Source organism: Dictyostelium purpureum (assembly GCF_000190715.1).
Source record: "Dictyostelium purpureum unplaced genomic scaffold DICPUscaffold_9, whole genome shotgun sequence".
Classification (NCBI taxonomy): domain Eukaryota; phylum Evosea; class Eumycetozoa; order Dictyosteliales; family Dictyosteliaceae; genus Dictyostelium; species Dictyostelium purpureum.
This window is the reverse complement of record NW_003519346.1, coordinates 76,663-98,278: the sequence shown is the minus strand read 5'-3', so window position 1 is coordinate 98,278 and position 21,616 is coordinate 76,663. Positions and strand designations below refer to the sequence as shown.

Genomic DNA, 21,616 nt, shown 5'->3' with positions numbered 1-21,616 from the left:
TTTACAATAACAGATTTGATTGTTCTAAAACTATCATATGACTATTATCTTTTTTTTTACAAACACAAAATCCGTCAAATTTTTTCTTTTTTTTTTTTTTTTTATTTTTTTATTATTTTATTTTTTTATTTTTTTTATTTTTTTATTATCGCCATATGTCACATTCTTTTACAAAATTAGCATTTTGGAATCATTAGAAACCGATATTTTTTTAAAAAAATTTTTTTAAAAAAACCTGGTAAAAAGATATTTTTATAAAAAAATATATTTTGATGTCAAATTTTTAGGATTTTCGATTATAATAAAAATAAAGATTAAAACTGGTTAAGAAAATAATATTTCAAGTAAATAAAAAAAAAGTATAAATAGAAAAAAAACTTTATATAAAGTATTAAAAAATAAAAAATAATAACAAATAATAAATATTAACAATAAACTATTTATTAATTATCAATACTTCTTATCTAAAATGAAATTATTACTATCTTTAATTTTAATTGTTGCTTTATCAAGTTCTTTCATCAATGCTTTCAAGATGCCATCCAAAGGCATTAAAGATGTTGATTGTGCTGCCAAGATTTCTAGTTTAAGTGGATATAACACTTGGTTTGATGTAGTATCAGCAAATGGAGTATATCAAAATGGGGACCAAGAGGGACAGGCTTCATTTTATGAATCTGGTTATGTCTCTGTAGACTACGATAACAATCAAGTATATGTCATGTTTGGCCTTAATATCGATGGCAATGATGTAGTAGGTAAAACTTGGTTATTTTCAAAAAATGTAATTATCCAAACATATAATTTAAAAAAAAAACAATGTTCTAATGTTTTTTTTATAAAATAGCAAACCCAATATGTAATAGTTGATGATCAAACTTGTATAAAAGTTCCATTTACCTCAGGAATTCCAGTAACAAATGAGTTTACTAAAGTTGGTGAAATTAATCTTGGTATGATCAATACCCAAATCCTCCAACCAGCAGCCTCAGACTCACTAACAATTCAAGAAATTTTTGTTGAAACTCAATACTGTTCACCAATAGCTTCTAAAATTGCTAATGCCCCAAATAAAACACCAGGTTCTACAATAATGAATTTTTACAATTACCAAAACATTGTTGCCCCAGCAGATTTTGTATTGCCAGCCGAATGTTCTGATTTAAATTCAATCAAACTCTCATCTCACAAGTTAATTAAACCATACCCAAAATTCTTAAATCAATTGTTTTAAATAACAATTAAAAAATTATTTAAAATATTAATATTTAATATTTTTTATATTAAAACTCATTAAATAAAATTTTTATTTAATCATTTAAAGAATTATAATGTTTTTTCTCTTTTTAAAAGCTCTCTCATATTGAGAATATAAATGGATGTGTTTTATTTTAAACCAAATTTAGATTTGTTGTTTTTTTAAATTATTTATATTATTTTTTTTTAAAATTAAACTAATTTTAATAATTATAACAAAATTTTTTTTTTTTTTTTAATTGTAGTGAAGTATTTGGTAATACTAAAAATTATGGAAGTGGGGATTGGAATGAGTCTAAAGAAGAGGTTGCTAAGCATTTGTTACTTTATGTTGTGATATCAGATTAACAAGCGGAACCAAGTTGAGGGTAGCGGCAGTGACAGCTTTAGAGTTTACAATAAGCCTTTTCAGTCCCACCGACAATTTCTTGAATTGACGAAGCTTTAACAGCAGAGATCAAACCTTCAGCCCATGTTGGATCTTTTCTCTAATTTAGGATATATTCTATAATATTTAAATAAAATTAGTTTGTTTATTTATATTATTTATTGAAAATAATTTTAAATATTTACCTTTAATTTGAAAAAAACACTATGTTAAAAATAAAAAAGATATGATGGTATAAGTTGACTAATAGAATTTTTTTCTTAAACAATATTGGAAACTAAATACAACTATGTAAGTTTTAGTTTTAAAGACTACCTCTACTGAAGGATAAAATATAATGAATAAAGTGATAAATAAAAAATTAATAAAAAATAAAAAATATTTTTATAAACAAAAAATTAAATTTTTTAGAATAATTTTAAATTAATTTATTTTTAATAAAATAATTATAATTTTAAATTGATTTAATGAATTAATTAATTAATCTTTTTTTTTTTCAAATCTTTTTTTTAAATGTAAAAGTTTACCTATGTATTTTGGATATCAATAGAGAGAGAATTTAATGAAATTTTTAAATCAAACAAATAGATTTAATTAATATTTTCAATCTAAAATTTTATGAAAAAGATAAGGCTGAAACTATTCTATATAATTAAATTCATTAGTTATAAATTATAATAATTTATTATAAAATAAACAATTGTTTTTTTGTTTTTTTTTATTTTTTTTTAATTGTTTTATTAATTTTTTTTTTTTTTTTTAATTTTAAAAAATAGACTATTAAATTTTTTTTTTTTTTTATTCATTAAAAATTATTGCTTTCACACCACACATATAATTTTTCATCCATCAGCTTCATATTTTTTTACAATCGCTTTCATTTAAAATAATATATTGTTTTTTATATCTTTATATTTCTTTTTATTTGTAAATAATAATTATTATTTTTATTTGTATATAATTTATTTTATATCTTTAATATTTTTATTTGTAAATAATAATTATTATTTTTATTTGTATATAATTTATAAATAATTGTTTATTTTTGTAAAAAAAAATGGATTATTTTTTATTTTTGTATATTTTTTTATTTTTAGTTTGTGCCATTGGTTTTTATTCAACTTTTCGTTTTGGTAAATTATTTACCAAAAAAAGCATCACCCAAGTAGAGAGTTGGGAAAAAGACGACCACCAACTCGAAGACTCTGACCAATTAGATGATTTGGTAAATTCATTTGGAAGTCTAAGTGTTCTAACAAGTGAAGAAGAAATTGAAAATAAACAACTTATGGAACAATATTCAAATCTTCTCCAACACTTCGATAATACCCTAGATGAATGTAGTAATCAACTAGATCAACAATTAAAAAAATAATAATTTTGGTTAGATCTCTTATAGACACGGGTGCATTGAAATACTTTTAAAAACCTTTAAATATAAGTAAGTAAATAAAAACATTATCAAAAACATCAAATCTATTTAGAAATGGGATTCGTTGAATAAAAAAGGAAAATATATGAATTACTAACACAAATAAATTTCTGTTTTAGAATCCGAATCATGTATTTCTGTTTTAGAATCCGAATCATGTATTTCTGTTTTAGAACCCGAATCATGTATTTCTGTTTTAGAATCCGAATCATGTATTTCTGTTTATTAGGAACAACACAAAGAAGAAAATGATAGCTAAAACTCATTCATCTTTTTAAAGAAATAATAAAATTAAAGCTTTATATTTTTTATTTATTTTTATTTTAAATTTTACAAAATTTTGTTTTCTTCTGAAATATTATTTGGTTATGTATTTTTTTCATATTCTGCCGACATTACTGATGGATTTTCACCATTACTAATGCTTTGACTACTTCATTATATTTTTTATTTGATTTATAATTTCATTTCTTATTTTCTATTTCTTTTGTATAATTTTCTATTATCTTTTCTATATCTATTTAAATTTCATTCCTTGTTCTTTCAAAAAATCCACATCAGCATTTTTAGGTATTTCCTTGTTTTCTTTAAATTTCTCTTTCAATTGATTTAATTTCGGTAATATTGTCGTCTTTGACTGACCAGTTAAAAACTCATTCTCTAAAGTTTTAATTGCCTCATCTCTATCTTTTTAATTTTATTATTCTTAGCATTATAACAACAACCTTTTTGAATCACTACTTGTCCTCTTGAATTTACTTTGATTTTTCAAACAGTTGCTATTATAAAGATGTGCTGATATTTAAACAATTTTCAATCTTCCCAACACTTTGATGTTGATGAATAGAATTGGAGTAATTCCTTCAAAACGCTCAAGACAGCTATGAAATAGTAGAAAATAAATTTACAGCTGAAAAAAGAAACTTTAAAGAAATTAGTAGAATATATAAATCTCAATTAGAAAAAATTGAAAAAGAAAATGAGTTATTAGAATTGAAACTCGCTGCCTTAATTGAGGAAAATGAAGAAATTATAAAAGAAATAGAAGAAATTCTTAAAAAAAATAATAATAAAACTTTAATTTTTACTTTCTTTTATTTTTTTTTGCTTTGATGTTCATTTAAATAAATTTAAATCTTTTTTTTTTCTTTTTTTTTTTTTTTACTAAATGTGTTTATTAAATACATTTTAAAATTTTAATTATTATTAAATATTAACAAAACTAATTTTTTAATTTTAAAAATAAAAATATTGTTATTTATTTAATATTCTAAAAGGGGTTTTATTTTTTCATTTTTATTACAAATAAAATAAAATAAAATTTATTAAAAAATTAATAATTTAAAAATAATAATATAAATAATTTAAAAAAACAACAAATCTAAATTTAGTTTAAAATAAAACACATCCATTTATATTCTCAATATGAGAGAGCTTTTAAAAAGAGAAAAAACATTATAATTCTTTAAATGATTAAATAAAAATTTTATTTAATGAGTTTTAATATAAAAAATATTAAATATTAATATTTTAAATAATTTTTTAATTGTTATTTAAAACAATTGATTTAAGAATTTTGGGTATGGTTTAATTAACTTGTGAGATGAGAGTTTGATTGAATTTAAATCAGAACATTCGGCTGGCAATACAAAATCTGCTGGGGCAACAGTGTTTTGGTAATTGTAGAAATTCATTATTGTAGAACCTGGTGTTTTATTTGGGGCATTAGCAATTTTAGAAGCTATTGGTGAACAGTATTGAGTTTCAACAAAAATTTCTTGAATAGTTAGTGAGTCTGAGGTTGTTGGTTGGAGGATTTGGGTATTGATCATACCAAGATTAATTTCACCAACTTTAGTAAACTCATTTGTTACTGGAGTTCCTGAGGTAAATGGAACTTTAATACAAGTTTGACCATCAACTATTACATATTGGGTTTGCTATTTTAAAAAAAACATTAGAACATTGTTTTTTTTTTTAAATTATATGTTTGGATAATTACATTTTTTGAATATAACCAAGTTTTACCTACTACATCATTGCCATCGATATTAAGGCCAAACATGACATATACTTGATTGTTATCGTAGTCTACAGAGACATAACCAGATTCATAAAATGAAGCCTGTCCCTCTTGGTCCCCATTTTGATATACTCCATTTGCTGATACTACATCAAACCAAGTGTTATATCCACTTAAACTAGAAATCTTGGCGGCACAATCAACATCTTTAATGCCTTTGGGTGGCATCTTGAAAGCATTGATAAAAGAACTTGATAAAGCAACAATTAAAATTAAAGATAGTAATAATTTCATTTTAGATAAGAAGTATTGATAATTAATAAAATAGTTTATTGTTAATATAATATTTATTTTTTATTATTTGTTTTTATTTTATTTTTTAATTCATTAAATAAAGTTTTTTTTCTATTTATACTTTTTTTTTATTTACTTGAAATATTATTTTCTTAACCAGTTTTAATCTTTATTTTTATTATAATCGAAAATCCTAAAAATTTGACATCAAAATATATTTTTTTATAAAAATATCTTTTTACCAGGTTTTTTTAAAATTTTTTTTATAAAAATATCGGTTTCTAATGATTCCAAAATGCTAATTTTGTAAAAGAATGTGACATATGGCAATAATAAAAAAATATTTTGTAAAAGAATGTGACATATGGTTATAATAAAAAAATAAAAAAATAAAAAAATTAAAAAAAAAAAAAAAAGAAAAAATTTGACAGATTTTGTATTTGTAAAAAAAAAGATAATTTGTTTTTCTCTTTTTTTTTAAAACAACAGGTCTGTGATGCCCATAGATACCTTTTATGCAAACCTACACTTCAAACAATATTTGATACTGTAAGACCAATAGGCTTTTTGATTTGGATCCTGCAAACTTTAAAACATCCACCAAATTAACATTCGATAGTTTTAATGAACTGATTTAAATTTTAAAGATAATATAGTATATTTAAATTGACACCAATGGATTCTAAATAGTTGAACTTTTAGAATTTGCTGAAATTTGAATTTAATGAAAATGCACAAACATTCTTTTATTGGGTTTTAAAATATTTGATATCGTAATTATTCTTTCTTGAAGACTGTTCATAAATCAATTGGTTTGATGGTGTGTCTTTATCGTTGATATGCTCTATTTAATGGTGATACGTCTATGTGTAGTAATTTAGTTATTGTATTTTATTTTTAATTAGTATAATATTATATATAAAACAATTTTAGAAATAGTATGTGTAATTATTTACCTTACCTTTCTTAGTATTTGGCTTAATATATATTAATGAAGGACATTATAATATAAATATTGTTATTTTATTTTTATTTTGTTTATAATAAAATAATGTTTATGGTGCAGAATTATTTTTAGAAAATAAAAAAAATTAAAAAAAATAAAAAAAATTTAATTTTTAATTTTTTTTTTTATTAAATTTATCATCATTTATTGAATGTACTTTTATAATAATAATAATTACTTTTTTATATTCAACCAAAAAATTTAAAAAAGGATCAGTCGATACAGGTTAATTTTATTAGGTCAATTTAGAAAAGATTTCAAAAAGATGGGTACAAGGTTTTAAACAACAGCAAATCATTCAAGTTTCAAAGCTTTATTATATATAACTCTGTGAATCAGGAAGAACAAATATATTATCAGACTTTGAGTCATACACAGTTTTTATACTTTATTATAAAAAAATTCTTATTAAAACAGATAATACCTATTTTACAGAGTTACTTCTATGTGTTCTGTAGATGAACATCAAAATAATAGATTCAAAATTTAAAATTCAAAAAAAAATTAATAAAGATTAATTTAATTTTTTTTTTTCCATAATTAACATTTAACTTTAATTTATCAATGTATATATTGGGTGTTTTAAATAAAATTATAAGTACATAAATATATAAAATTATATTAAAATTATTTTATTTAAAAGTATTATTTGTAATGTTTATTTTAAAAATTAGCTTAAATAAAACTGGTGTGAAAATTAACTGACGATTTAAATCCATAAGAAAATAAAAATTTAAAACCCGAATGAAATAAAGAAATCATATGATAATAAGTTGGTGATATTTGGGTGTTACTGTTAGCACTTGACGAGGACCGCCTCTGGTTTAGCACTATTGATTTTAACTATTAATTATTATAAAATGTTTTAATATTAGCTTTCTTAATAACTGAAGACTGGTTATTGATTTACTGAGTAAATTCTATTATTATTTTTATATAGATGACTTTAATTCGATATTTAAATATATAGTTGTAAGACTCCTAACGGATTGACCTATTGTATTCAACGATGTTAATCCAATTAAATTTGAAGTTGTTACACCTGCTACTGATTGACTACCTCCAATTGTATTTGATGTGGTTAATCCTGCTACAGAGTTTACACCTGAAATGAAAACACTCGATGCACCATTTCACCTACACTTTGTCAACCCAATTGAAGTTATTAAACCTGCTACTGATTGACCACCACCAATTGTATTTGCAGTTGTTAAACCTGCAACGGAATTTGCACTCGAAATTAAACCAAATTGTATTTGAAGTTGTTAATCCTGCTACTGATTGGCCACCTCCAATTGTATTTGAAGTTTTTAAACTAGTTATTAACTGACCTGTTTCAATTGAGCTTGCAGTAGTTAATCCAGTTGTTTTACTTGTTGTTATGTCAGCTATTGAATTTGAAGTAGTTAATCCACCAACTGATTGGCCTAGTGAATTTAATAATGTTAAACCTAAAGTATTTGCAGTTGTAAAACCACCTACACTTTGCCCAGTTACTATTATATTTGCAGTTGTTAATCCTGTTATTGATTGACCAGTTGCAATTGAATCAGCTGTTAATCCAGTTTTTGTTTGTTGTAATCCAAGCTATTGAATTTGCAATAGTTAATCCACCAATTGATTGACATGTGAATTTAAATTTAAATGATGTTAATCCAATTAAAGTTGTTACACCTGCTGATTGAACAGCGAAAGTTGTTTTTGAATTTTTAAACGAACTTTCAATTGATTTGAATTTTGCTGATTTACCCGAGATTGAAAGAATTTGAGTTTCTGCGACTTTGTGACTTTTTATGATAGTTATTGCTATTAATTTTGAGATTATTATTATTATTATTGAGCAATAGTTCGTGGTTTGATTGGTATTATTACTACTTGTGAATATTATAAAATCTCTTTTAGTAGGTTCGCTGTGCATTTGGTAAACATTGGCTAAATCTTTATATAATTGATTAAAATCCTTTCATTCATGATATCGATGATAGCAGATCCTGTTAGGGTATTGAATGGTTTTAATTGGTAAATCTGTCTTTTGAATATTAAATTATTAGTAATTCTGTTTCTATTTTCTATATTTCTTCAACAATGCCAATTTCTATATGTGTGGGTTTGTTGTTGTTGTTGTTGTTGTTGTTTTAAAATATATTAATTTACCAACTTAATCTCGAAAGGTTTTAAACAAATTTCAGTTTTGTTAAAATTATTATTATTATTGATTAGATATGCTATAGTTTACATTATTAAAATTATTTATGTGTGTGTTTGTTGTGAATGAAAAAAATAAAATAAAAAAATTGAAAAAATTAAAAAAATTTTTTTTATAAATTATTTGGTTTTTAAAAAATAAATATTATTTTAAAAATTTAAAATGGACGTAACGTGTTGATATTGACCAAAATTGGGGTAACTGTTTAATAATCATAAAAAGATCATATAATACTATACCCCAATTACACTATTTAATAATAGGAATGTTTTGTAATAATAGAAAGCAACTATTGAACACCACCATTATGCTGCAGCAACAAAGAGAGCATCAGACAACACCAAAGACAGAATATAATGTAAATGGTATAAATAAAGCATTAAATAAGGTAATATATCCCTACTGTGATATTTTTACAATTTAATTTCAATAGATTTTAATTTCTATACCATTCAATATAATAATAAACACAAAGTAATAGTTATAAGTCACTCAGTTATTGAAAATATATTAAAAGTAATTATCAAAATATAATGTTAATAAAACAACAAAGTAATACGATCAAAAAACAAATAAATAAATTAGTTATATTTTAAAATTAAATAAAATTCTATAACATTAAAAATATACAAATAAATAAAAAAAAATAATTTTATTTAAGAAATATTTTATTTTTCTTTATTATAAAATATTGTTTATTTAAATTAATTTTTAAAACTTTAAATTATTATTTATATTGATTTAATAAATGGCCATTTTATTAAATTCATAAATAATTAATTTAGTTATAATTATACTATTGGTTTAACTATGATTGGATCTTCTTTTTTTTTATGAAATATTTTATTTTTCTTTATTATGATCAAATATAATTAGAGTGAGTTTTGTTCTTTATTTTATTTTTCTTTTGGTTTTTTAAATTTTTTTTTTTTTTTAAATTTTTTTGTTGATAAATAATAAATGGTGAACTATTTGGTGATACTAAAGAAGAGTATGGAAATGGAGATCGGAATGATTCTAATAAAGAGGTTGATATTTGTGATAAATTTGGATTTGATATATAATTAAATAGTGAACTATTTGGTGATGCTAAAGAAGAGTATGGAAATGGAGATCGGAATGATTCTAATAAAGAGGTTGATATTTGTGATAAATTTGATATATAAATAAACATATGTTTTTTATATACAAAAAAACCGATAGCAAAGGCGGCAATAAAGATGGAATCTGCAACTATAATTGGATAATTGGTACTACCTTTTTCATATTTAGCAATAGAATTCATAGCAATAAATGGTAAATCACTATTATTATGAATATTTAAACGACTGATTTCACGTGATTTTTGTTTACCTTCTTCTTCAGTTGGTAATTTTATAAATTGAATATGAACATATGATGGTTGACGGCAAAAGAATGGAATTTTAATTGAATGGGCTTCTGGTAATGGGCTGCTAATACTCTTTTTGTTTCTAATAGTCACAATAACATTTTGTGGATCATTTGATTGTTTTTGACAAGTGACTTTGAATGAATTATTATCACCTGGAGTGATTGAGAGTGAGTTTTGTTCTTTATTATCTGATGAAATAAATTTGGAATAAATCTTTGGTTGTAAATGCCATGTCTCTTTACCACCACAGAAAGAAACCTCGGCCGATGAACCTAAACTTAATAAAAATTCTATTTGATCAGCTGGTGGAGAAGCAAAAATACGAATTTCTTCTCTCATTCCATTGTATTGAACTGAAATAACAGTTGAGCCTTCTTTTAGAGCCAAAAATTCACGAGATGAACATATGTCACTTGATATCTTTTGTTGGTCAACCTTTTCATGTGGTAAAATTTTGAAAATGGAATCATCTTTAACCTTCCATTCTAAATTATTAATTGAGCAAGATTCGAAATGAACTCCTTTTGGTAAATGCTTTGATAATAATTTAGTTGAGAGTACTAATTTTTTACCAACTTCGATCCCTACTTGAGATGATGAAAAAACAATTTGGTCTGGTTCTTGAACAATTGCTACTAAATTACCTGAACCATTGGTATTTCCAACTTTTGGATTACTTGGTGACCAAATATAAGTTGGAGTTGAGTTTGGAATATCTATAAAAAAAATTAAGGTTAATATTTATTATCCAATATCTATTTTTAGTTTATAATTTATAGTTTATTTTAGTACCTGGAATGCAAAGTGAAGAACTTGGATTTAATTGGGGTGTTTCTGGGGTAAATCTTGATAAAAAAAATAAAAATATAACTAAAAATGATAGAAATAAAATTTTATTTACTATCATATTTAGGTTGATTTTATATAAATATATATAAAATATATAAATATATAAAATAATAAAGAAAGAAAAAGTTGAAAAAATAAAATATTGAAAAATGTGTGAATATTATCTAATTAAAATTATAAAAAAAATAAATATTATTGTGTTGAAAAATTGTAAAAATAAAGCTATTATTTGTGTGAATAAAATAATAAAAAAAAAAAAAAAATGTTTTCTTTAATTCAATAAAAAAAAAAAAAAATTAAAATAATAAAATATAAAAAATAAATTTAAAAAAATTTATTTATTAAAAAGAAAGAATTGTTTAATTTTTTTTATAAAATAAAGAAAATAATTAAAAAAATAATTGTAAAGCAATAATTTAGTTTATATCTTTTTTTTATATTATAGATTGATCATTTTTTTTATTTGATTTCGATTTTTTATTTAATTCTCTTTTAAATGATACCCAAAACATTAAACTAACTTTTTCATTGTAAAAAAATGATTTTAAAAAAATAAAAAAAAAAATTAATTAAATTGATTATTTGTATGTTTTTTGAAACTAAATTTAAAGAAATAATTTTATATTATTAATTTAATGATTAGTTTTATAAAAAAAAATAAAAATATGTGTTTTTTAAATAAATTTTAAATCCACAAGTTTTTCATACAAATAAAGCTTTGATGCTCATTAAAAATAAATTTTAATCTTTTTATTATTTTTTTTTTATATTTTTTATAACTAAATTTGTTTAAATAAAGTTGTTGTTGTAAGTTATTTCTTTGGGTGAATTATCTTTCACAAATTTACCAATATATAAAAAAAAAAAAAAATTTAATTTTCATTCTAAAACTATAATACAATATTATAAAATGTCAATTATTAGTAAATATTAATACTATAATTAAAATTAAAATATAAATATTAACATTTATTTTTTTTTTATTAATTTTATTTTTTTAATTTTTCATAGAATCTCTTTCATCAATGAACCCAGTTAACGGTGCCTCATCTAAATCAATGTTAAGCTCATCTGGAAGTGTCTCATTCTCTGATAATGAATCAGTTTGGTTCGGTAATAGCTTAAGTGGTTTCAATCCATGTTTTAATTCATGCAGTGATGGTAACAGTAACATTATCAATATTGATATTGATATTGGTAATCGTCGTAGAAGATGCTGTTAAATTTACTCTAAAATAAATTATATTTATATATATTACCTTAAACTGATTCGAGTAATTATATTTATATTTTATCTGTGAAAAAAAAATAAATAAAAAAATAACATTTTTGGTAAGCAGAACTGGCGATGTTCTGCTTAAAAAAAAAATTATATTTAATTTTATTTTATTTTCTTTTCTTTGTATTTTTAAATTGATTCCATCATCTTTTTTATCGAAATTGGTGATGATGATCAAACCATTTATTTTTTCCTTTTATTTATTTTTAAAATCTAATTTAATTTTATATCTAATTTTAATTTATTTTATTATTTATATAATTTTATTTTTTTTATTTTAGTTCACTGAATTTATTAGTTCTGTACTCTAGAAGATGGTTTGGCAAGTAAAGTTGGAAGAACTGCAGATATATACTTATATCTCCAAACTGGTAATGGAGGTAAATGTTGTGGATGTACCAATGGTGAGGTGTTGTTATTTTTATTAAATGGTGATGGTGGTATTAAATTATTTGATGATGATGGTGTATTTTTTTTTAAAATAATGAATTTAATTTTTGGTTTGGTTTAATTCGAACACCAATGGCATTGTTATTATTGGCACTAACTAAAAAATTTGGTGAGGATTTAAATTATTTGATGTTAAATTAGCACTGCCACGTCTAAAAACTCTTGTAACACGGTTTAAATGATTGATTGCTAATTTAGATTGCTTCTCTTGAGTAGTTGCTATATTATCTATTTATTTATCTATTTATCTTAAAATGTTTAACTTTTCTTTCATTCTTTGTCTTATCTCCTCTTCGATATTTTCAATTTTAAATTTTAATAATTGAGTATTTTCATTTCTAACTGTTTCTAAATGAACCTTTTGAGTCAGAAATCTCTAATTTTCAAAGTTGTTCAGCCTGTATCATCATTTTAATTGGAAGATCGTCATCGAGATTTCTTGGATCTACAACAAAAATACTGCTATTTCTTTGACTTTCTATTAATTGTTTGGTTTCTAAATCTTTTCCCATTGCTATTCTAAATTCTCTTTTGCAATTCTATAACTTTCAAATTCATGTTCAGTCTCTTTGATTTTGTCACCATTGATTTCTTCTGAAGTATTCAATGAGATGATTGGTGAACTATAAAGCTAATACTATTAGCACCTGCATTTGAACTACCAACATTAGATTTTTGATGAGTTTGATGCTACCGCTTTTAATGGATTTATTTGTTTTGCTTTCTCTTCGCATTCATCAGTTTGCTTAGAAACCAATGCTGATAGATCACCTATATCAGTACGAGAACTCAGTGAAACTTCTGATATACCAACTGAAGTATCATGACCAGTGTTGAAAAATTGTTTACTGAATTTATCCTGAATGCCTTGGTATAACTGGTATTGTTTCTGGTTGTAGTTGTTGTTGATATTGTGGTATTAACTATCTGATGAACTGCTATCTGATGAACCACTAGCTGATGATGATCTGCTATCTGATGAACCTTGAACAGTTACCTGCTATTATACCTGTTGATATGCTGGTTGATCCACTTGTTGATGTGCCACCTGTACCACCTTTTCCACCCGTGCCACCTTCAGTAGCACCACCCACAGTAGCACCACCTGCAGCAGCACCCTGCAGTAGTGATGTGAGGCGTTTTATTAATTATATGCTAAAATGTCGAATTTGATGATGTTTGGGTGTGACTGTTATTTCTTAATGAGGACTGCTTTGGTTTGGCACTATATTGATTTTTAACTATTAATTATTATAAATGTTTTAATATTAGCTTTCTTTAAGGCTTCTAATAACTGAAGACTGATTATTGATTTACTATTATTTTTTTTATATATAGATGACTAAAATTGGAGTATTTAAATATTGTGCTCTATTATTAAATTTATTTAATTCGATATTTAAATATATACTTGATTGTTTTTTTGAATTATTTGATTGATTGCTAAAATCCTGTTTTGATGATGCTGCAGAACCTAATACTGAAAAGATTTCGGGTAGGTCATATTCTAATATTCACCTTTAGCTATTTAGACAAAATCTACATTATTAAATTGTTGTTGTTAGCTTGATTTATTCTATTATTATTGTTGTTTTTGTTTTTTTAAAATAATGTATTGATTTCTAAATTGTTCTAAAAAGGTTTAAACATATTTCGGTTATTTTAAAATTATTATTTTTGGTGTAATATATATTTTACATTATTAAAATTATTTGTGTGGGTGTGTTTGTTGTGTGTTGAAAAATATAAAAATAAAAATAAAATAAAAAAATTGGGAAAAATTTAAAAAAAATTATTTGAATTTTAAAAATAAATATGGCGGTAAAGTGTGTTTTAAAAAATCTTATAAAAAGATGCCCCATAATTTTACAACACATTTTTAAATTTATATTTTTAATATTCTTAAAAATAGTTTTAATAAATTTTTTTTGTATAAAATAAAATAAAATAAAATAAAGTAAAATAAAAAAAAATCAATCATAATAAATATTATAACAAATAAATGAGATAGTAAATAAAATAATAATTAATTATTTATTTATGTCAAAGTAACCTTATTAATGGCCCTTAAGGGAGCAGGGGTGTGACATTCACATAGTGTTTGGCATCGTGGTAATCCTCCGTTTTTTAAACCATTTCTCTTTAAAATATGGATATATGCCCGGGTTTTATCAAATCATATATTATTGAAGGTGGACCTCTTTAAAAAACTGACAGGTGAATGGCATAGATATTAATTATAATTATTATTTTAAACTATTTATTTATTTATTCATATAATAATAAAACAAATAACAGTAAGCGAGCTTTAAAATTTTTTATCAAATACTGCAATTTTATGAATATTATTTTTTTTTTTTTAAAAATTATCAATCTAATATTTAAAAAAAAATAGTCTTTAAACGAGCAATCAGTTGCTTTAATAACAAGCGAAAAAGAAAAAATCAATCAAATTAGAAGCTTTGAAGACTCCCATCATTATATTAATTTTTCAAGGTCTCAAAATCCATGCCTATCATTGGTAGACACTAGATTATCAACATTGGTCTTAGAATATAACCCAAGCACGATCCAACATATAGCTGGTTTTTTTGATTTATGTAGTTTAATGGTTTCAAAAACAGATATTTCAGGGTTCAATTTACAAATAGCCTCAATCATGTCATCATTCTTACCAACCAACATTAAAAATCTTTCATTTGAAAGAGAGACTGCATTAAAGGAAAAACTTGCAATGACATTTTCAAACAGTACTGTTCTAAATGAAACCTTTAGGATTCAAAACGTAAAAAGTGTTAAAAGATATTTAACAATTTCTGTAACTAATAAAACCTTCAATGCATGCAGAATTTTTGCCTTTAGTGATGTCAAAAAGGGATTCTCAATTTCAAATTTGAATTATCTATTCTATTGAATGAAGTTCATGTAATAAATTATTATAAAACTATTGTTTTTTTGTTTAATATTTTTTTATTTATTTTTTTTTGTTTTAATTATTTTTTATTTTTTTTTTTAAATATAAAATTTTTTTTTTTTTTAATATTTTTTTTTATTTGTAAATAATTACTAGTATTTTTTTAATTATAAATAATTATTTATTTTTGTATAATAAAATGGATTATTTTTTATTTATATATATTTTTTTATTTTTTTTTTGGTTCCATTGGTTTTTATTTTGCATTTTGTTATGGTAAAATCAAAATAAACAAATTCAACAAATACATCAACAAAGAAGAGAGTTGGGAAAAAGAGGACTACCAACACAATGATTCTGACCAATTAGAGGATTTGGTCAATTCATTGGGAAGTTTAAGTCTTCAACCAGCTCCATTGAGTGAAGAAGAAAAGGCAACTGAAGAATTTCTAAAGGAATATAGAAAATTGCAAGAAGAAATGTATCAAATTCGTTAGAAGTTCCTCAATTCAATCAAATGGTGTATATGATGTCTCAAAAAAACAAACCCAAATTCTAAATTAGATTACATTATTTCCAAATTTGAACAAACTATTTAAAATTTAAAATTTTCAATACAATAGACTGTCATTTATAAATAGAGCTTTATTCAAGTAAGTTATTCATACATTTATATTTATACATAATAAATAAAACTTATATTGATTTTTTTCATTTTTTAATTGCAGATAGAGGGTTGTGTTGCAAGATCAATATATGATATTCAATTATATTTATTGGCTAAAAAATTTAGATAATATTCCATTGATTATTCCGAAAATGAATCAAATTCCGACGATGATTCCGATGATCATACCTATTCCGATGATGATGAGGATCTTTCAGATGAACATTTATTATATAAATTTCTCGTTTGAGATCCGAGTCTGAAGAATCTGTTGACTATATGGTTCTCGATTAATCATGAAATAGATAGCGATGAAATTAATAATTAAATCGTTTCATTTATTTTCTATTTATAAAATAGATGGCGATGAAGTTATTAATTAAATTGTTTCATTCAATGTTTCATTTTTTAAAATCGATGTTATTGAAATAGTTAACCACATCATTCAAAAAGTTTCAAAAAGGAATTCAGAAATATTCACATCATTATCAACTTTTAGTAACAAATATTGCAACATTTAGTTCAACTCTTCAAAAAATGAACAAAGAAATTCTAAATATTAGAAAGGTAACCATTATGATAAAACCAGAATAATTTTAATTATATATAAATATAAAATCACTAATATTTAATTTTGACATTTATTTAGTTTAGTTCTAATCATTATTTTTAAGTCTCAATTTGTAATCTAACCAAAAATTTGGGTTTTTGTCCGCCACAATCTTCGAGGTATCCATCAATGTAAACTATATTCACCTTTTCTTCAAAATATCACAATCATTTAATTCACTCAAAACCACAATACTTTAATGGAATCAAAAGTAAGTAAATTATAATAAAATAATAATAACCAACCATATGGGTGCGTAGAGGAAATAAAAAAGATATAAACGTAATTACTAACCATTATAATTGTTATTAATCAATATTAGTTGTATACAATCAGACCTATTATTCTTTCATTAAATGGGAATAAATCAAAGAATTGCTCCAAGAAAACAAAATCTTAGAATCAAAATATAGAAAAATAAACAATTAGTTATAAAAAATAAATAAAATAAATATACACTTTTAATTTTTTTATTTTTTTTTAAAATTTATTTTTTTATAAATAACATCCTTCGAGCGTTGAATGTTGTTTTTGATTGAATGTTTTCTTTATTGATATTTCATTACCCATTTTTGAAAATACCTAATTATCCTTCTAAGTTGTTCAACCTGTATCATTTTAGTTGGAAGCTCGTCATCGAGATTTCTTGGATCTACTGCTATTTCTTTGACTTTCTATATACTGTTTGGTTTCTAAATTTTTTTTCTTTGCTAAATTTCCTTTTACAATTCTATAACTTTCAAATTCATGTTCAATCTCTTTGATTCTATACCATTGATTTCTTCTGAATATTGGGGGATGGTGTTTTATTAATTATATGATAATAAGTCGAATTTGGTGATGTTTGGGTGTGACTGTTATTTATTAATGAGGACTGCCTTTGGTATTATATTGATTTTTGATTTTTATAAAATGTTTTAATATTAACTTTCTTAAAGGCTCCTAATAACCGAGGACTGATTATTGATTTACTGAGTAAATACTAATATTGGGGTATTTAAATATTGTGCTCGATTATTAAATTTATTTTAATACTGAAAAGATTTCGGGTAGGCTTGATTTATTATATATTTTGCATGATTTGAATTTTACTCGAGATTGAAAGACTTTGAAAGAATTTGAGTTTCTGACTTTGTGACTTTTTATGATAGTTATTGATATTGGTTTTGAGATTATTATAAAATAGAAGTAATATTTCGTAGTTGGATTTATTAGGCCAGATATTTATATAATTGATTAAAATCCACGACAGCAGATCTTGTAAGGGTATTGAATGGTTTTAATTGGTAAATCTATCTTTTGAATATTAATAGAAGATTATTTAATTTATGTCAGTAATTCTGTTTCTATTTCTTCAAAGATGCCATTTTCTATATGTATGTGGGTTTGTTGTTGCTGTTATTGTTGTTTTATTCATTTACTTACTTATTCTCGAAAGGTTTAAACATATTTTCAGTAATGTTAAAATTATTATTATTTATTGTATGTGCTATAGTTTACATTATTAAAATTATTTATGTGTTTGTTTGTTGTGTTTTGAAAAAAATAAAATAAAAAAATTAAAAAAATAAAAAAAAAAATAAAAAATTTTTTTTTAAAAAATTATTAGATTTTTAAAAATAAATATTTATTTTAAAAATGGGTGTGATAATGTGTTGATATTTAAAAATTGGGGGTATATTTTTGAAAGAATCACAGACAACATCCAAAGACAGCTTATAATGAATATGAAATAAGAAAACAATAAAATCAGGTATTATTCCCCTACTGAGATATACACAAATATTTAAAGGAGCAACTTGACAGAGTTACAGATCGAAATGATTACTATTAAATATTACTTATTAATTCAATAATTATCATTTCCATCTTAATAAAGTTGGGGGTTTACATATTTATTTGAGGGTACTGTTATAAATAACTCTTCTGAAACATTATTTGAAACATTTATTTAAACAAATTTATTCAAAAACACAATTTAGCGAATCACAAAGTTTATTCAATACAATATTATCAATTGTAATTATCATGAAGATCTATATTTAATAAAAAGGAAAATGGTAAAAAATAAACATATTATTTATAAAAATAAAATTTTATTATATTTTATATAAAAATTTAATGATGTTTTAGTATCCTTATACTGAAAATATTTTCGATATTAAAATCATTTGATGTTCCAACATATTTGCCTGGCCAGGGAAAATGTATTTCTTCCATCAAATAGATTGAAATATGTGAGTGTTTGATTCTATTATTATTATTATTATTGTTATTTTTTTTTTTTTTTTTTTTTTTTTATAAAATTATTAATTATTATTGATTTACTAAAAGTTCTTTTCTAAAGCTTTAGGGTTGATGATGCTGTTGCTTATGAAAACTGATGCTGATGATGAGGAATGCTGATGGTAATCAATGCTGATGATGATGAGGACCAAAATGAATGCTGATGATGATGATAATGCTGAGGACCAAGACGAATGCTGCTGATGAATGCTGCTGAATGATGCTGCTGATGATGAGGACCAAGATGAATGCTGATGGTGATAAGGCTTAGGAACAAGATGAATGCCGGTGAGGATGCTAATGATGATGATAATGCTGAGTACCAAGATGAATGATGATGATAATGCTGATGACCAAGACGAATGCCGGTGAGGATGCTGATGATGATGATAATGCCGAGGACCAAGACGAATACTGATGAATGCTGCTGATGATGAGGACCAAGATGAATGCCGGTGAGGATGCTATTTATTATTTATCTACTTTGGTTGATTATCATTACTAAATTAATGATCTTATAATTACTATTACTATTTTATTTTTTTTTATTTTTTTTTTTTTTTTTTATTTTACCAATGTCTTGTTTATTTTGTATCATAATTTAGTCTAGTTGTCCTAAGGTAATTTAAAATATTTTATTATTTATTTATTATGATATAGAATTATTCTAGAAGTCTAAGTTTTTTAAAATCTTTTTCCATAATAAATAAATTCTAAAGTTAATAATATAAATAGGTTAGTTTTTGTAAATCTTAATTGTTGCTTTTTTAATAATTACATTGACAAAGATTGCCTTAGGTTGTGGTTCAATTTGGTGGTGAAGATTTGAATTTAAATAACTTCTAAAGTTATCAAAAATTTTGCAAGGAATCCAAACCATCATCCAAATAATAAAAAATAAAAATGCCATAGCTTTATATGACAAACTTGAAATGGAGCTTTCCAAAACATCTGCTAAAATTTTAAATCTATATTTAAAAGAATTAGTAATCAAAAAATGTACATATAAAATGATTTAAACACTTACTTTAGTGATTTTGGAGGATCTCTATCCATACAGAGCTCCCATTCATTACATTTCTCTTCTTTTTGAATTTAATTAAAAATAAAATTGGAATTAGTTTAAAGAAATGTTTTGATTTATAAAATTATAAATTATAAATACCTGAAGAGAGATGATTATATATAATATTTACATCATTTAATACTATATTAAATGTAAAATATACAGAATAAAATAAAATAAAAACTATTAAAAATTTAACTATTAAAAATAAATATTCTACTAATACTATTAGTAGATAATGATTATTATTCTTTTTATTATTATTAATTTTATTATTATTATTATTATTTTTATTTTTATTATTGCTATTTTGTAGTTTTAATTTTTTTTTTATTATATTGTATTTTACTAATAATACAATAAAGAAAACAATTAATAATACTTCTAAAGTATAAATAAAAAGGTTATTATTTGAAAAATCCATATTTATATTAATATATAATAATGAATGTTTCAAATAAATATATTTAATATTATTATTATTGTTAGGAAATTAAATTTATATGGAAAAATTATTATTGTGTTGTAAAATGTAAAAATAAAGCTATATTATTATTTGTATATGAATAAAATAATATTGAAAAAAAATAAAAATCAATTTCTTTAATACAATAAAAAAAATAAAAATTAAAATAATAAAAAATAAAAAATAAATTCAAAAAAAATTTATTTAATAAAAAGATAGAACTGTTTTGAAAAATATAATTTTTTTTATAATAATATAAGGAAAATAAAAAAAATAATTTATTTTATATCTTTTTTTTATATTATAGATTGATCATTTTTTTTATTTGATTTAAATTTTCTATTTAATTCTCTTTAAAATGATACCCAAAAAATTAAACTAACATTTTCATTGCAAAAAATGATTTTTAAAAAAAATAATAAAAAAATTAATTAAATTGATTATTTCTATAATTTATACAACTAAATTTAAAAAAATAATATTATTAGATTATTTATTTAATGATTAATTTTAATAAAAAAAATTAAATTCAAAATATATATATTATTTTAAATAAATTGTAATAAAAATAAAAGTAGCTTTTAAATTTACAGGTTTTTATGATACTAATAATGCTTTGATGTTTAATTTGTTTATTATTTGTTTATTAATATATATATATATAAATTAAAATTTATTTGTTTATAAAAATTTTTATAAAATCAACTTGTTATAAGTTATTTCTTTGAATTATCTTTCACAAATTTACCAATATAAAAAAAAAAAAAAAAAATTTTAATTTTCATTTCAATTAAAAACTATATTTTAAAAAAATAAAAAAACTATATTATAAAATGTCAATTATTAGTAAATATTAATAAAGCTATATTTAAATTTTAAAAATATAAATATTAACATTTATTTTTTTTTTTTTTTATTTAATTTTAATTTTTTTTTTAATTTTTTTTTAATTTCTAAAAATTGAATTTTTTTTTTTTTTTTTAACAAAAAGATAAGAATTAAAATATATAAATAATCAAATAAATAAAAA

The 21,616-nt window shown here is 22.2% G+C and overlaps 5 protein-coding genes across 5 annotated transcripts; 2 read left to right on the top strand and 3 right to left on the bottom strand.

Moving 5' to 3' along the window:
* Positions 1 to 469: 469 nt before the first annotated feature.
* On the top strand, positions 470 to 3,020 carry DICPUDRAFT_147236 (uncharacterized protein; the record flags this gene model as incomplete). The annotated part of the gene is made up of 4 exons (XM_003283516.1): positions 470 to 784; positions 848 to 1,191; positions 1,503 to 1,534; positions 2,743 to 3,020. 4 exons carry the CDS (start codon positions 470 to 472, stop codon positions 3,018 to 3,020), a joined length of 969 nt encoding a protein of 322 aa, XP_003283564.1.
* Positions 3,021 to 4,630: 1,610 nt separating this feature from the next.
* Positions 4,631 to 5,394, bottom strand: DICPUDRAFT_74528 (uncharacterized protein; the record flags this gene model as incomplete). The annotated part of the gene is made up of 2 exons (XM_003283485.1): positions 4,631 to 5,017; positions 5,110 to 5,394. The coding sequence occupies 2 exons, from the start codon at positions 5,392 to 5,394 to the stop codon at positions 4,631 to 4,633; spliced, it is 672 nt and encodes a 223-aa protein (XP_003283533.1).
* A 4,074-nt stretch (positions 5,395 to 9,468) lies between these two features.
* Positions 9,469 to 11,377, bottom strand: DICPUDRAFT_74527 (uncharacterized protein; the record flags this gene model as incomplete). The annotated part of the gene is made up of 3 exons (XM_003283484.1): positions 9,469 to 10,715; positions 10,792 to 10,844; positions 11,370 to 11,377. 3 exons carry the CDS (start codon positions 11,375 to 11,377, stop codon positions 9,469 to 9,471), a joined length of 1,308 nt encoding a protein of 435 aa, XP_003283532.1.
* Positions 11,378 to 14,637: 3,260 nt separating this feature from the next.
* DICPUDRAFT_74526 (uncharacterized protein) lies at positions 14,638 to 15,491 on the top strand (the record flags this gene model as incomplete). The annotated part of the gene is made up of 2 exons (XM_003283515.1): positions 14,638 to 14,658; positions 14,973 to 15,491. 2 exons carry the CDS (start codon positions 14,638 to 14,640, stop codon positions 15,489 to 15,491), a joined length of 540 nt encoding a protein of 179 aa, XP_003283563.1.
* Positions 15,492 to 18,729: 3,238 nt separating this feature from the next.
* Positions 18,730 to 20,544, bottom strand: DICPUDRAFT_74525 (uncharacterized protein; the record flags this gene model as incomplete). The annotated part of the gene is made up of 4 exons (XM_003283483.1): positions 18,730 to 18,804; positions 19,833 to 20,022; positions 20,082 to 20,139; positions 20,220 to 20,544. 4 exons carry the CDS (start codon positions 20,542 to 20,544, stop codon positions 18,730 to 18,732), a joined length of 648 nt encoding a protein of 215 aa, XP_003283531.1.
* Between the last annotated feature and the right edge of the window lie 1,072 nt (positions 20,545 to 21,616).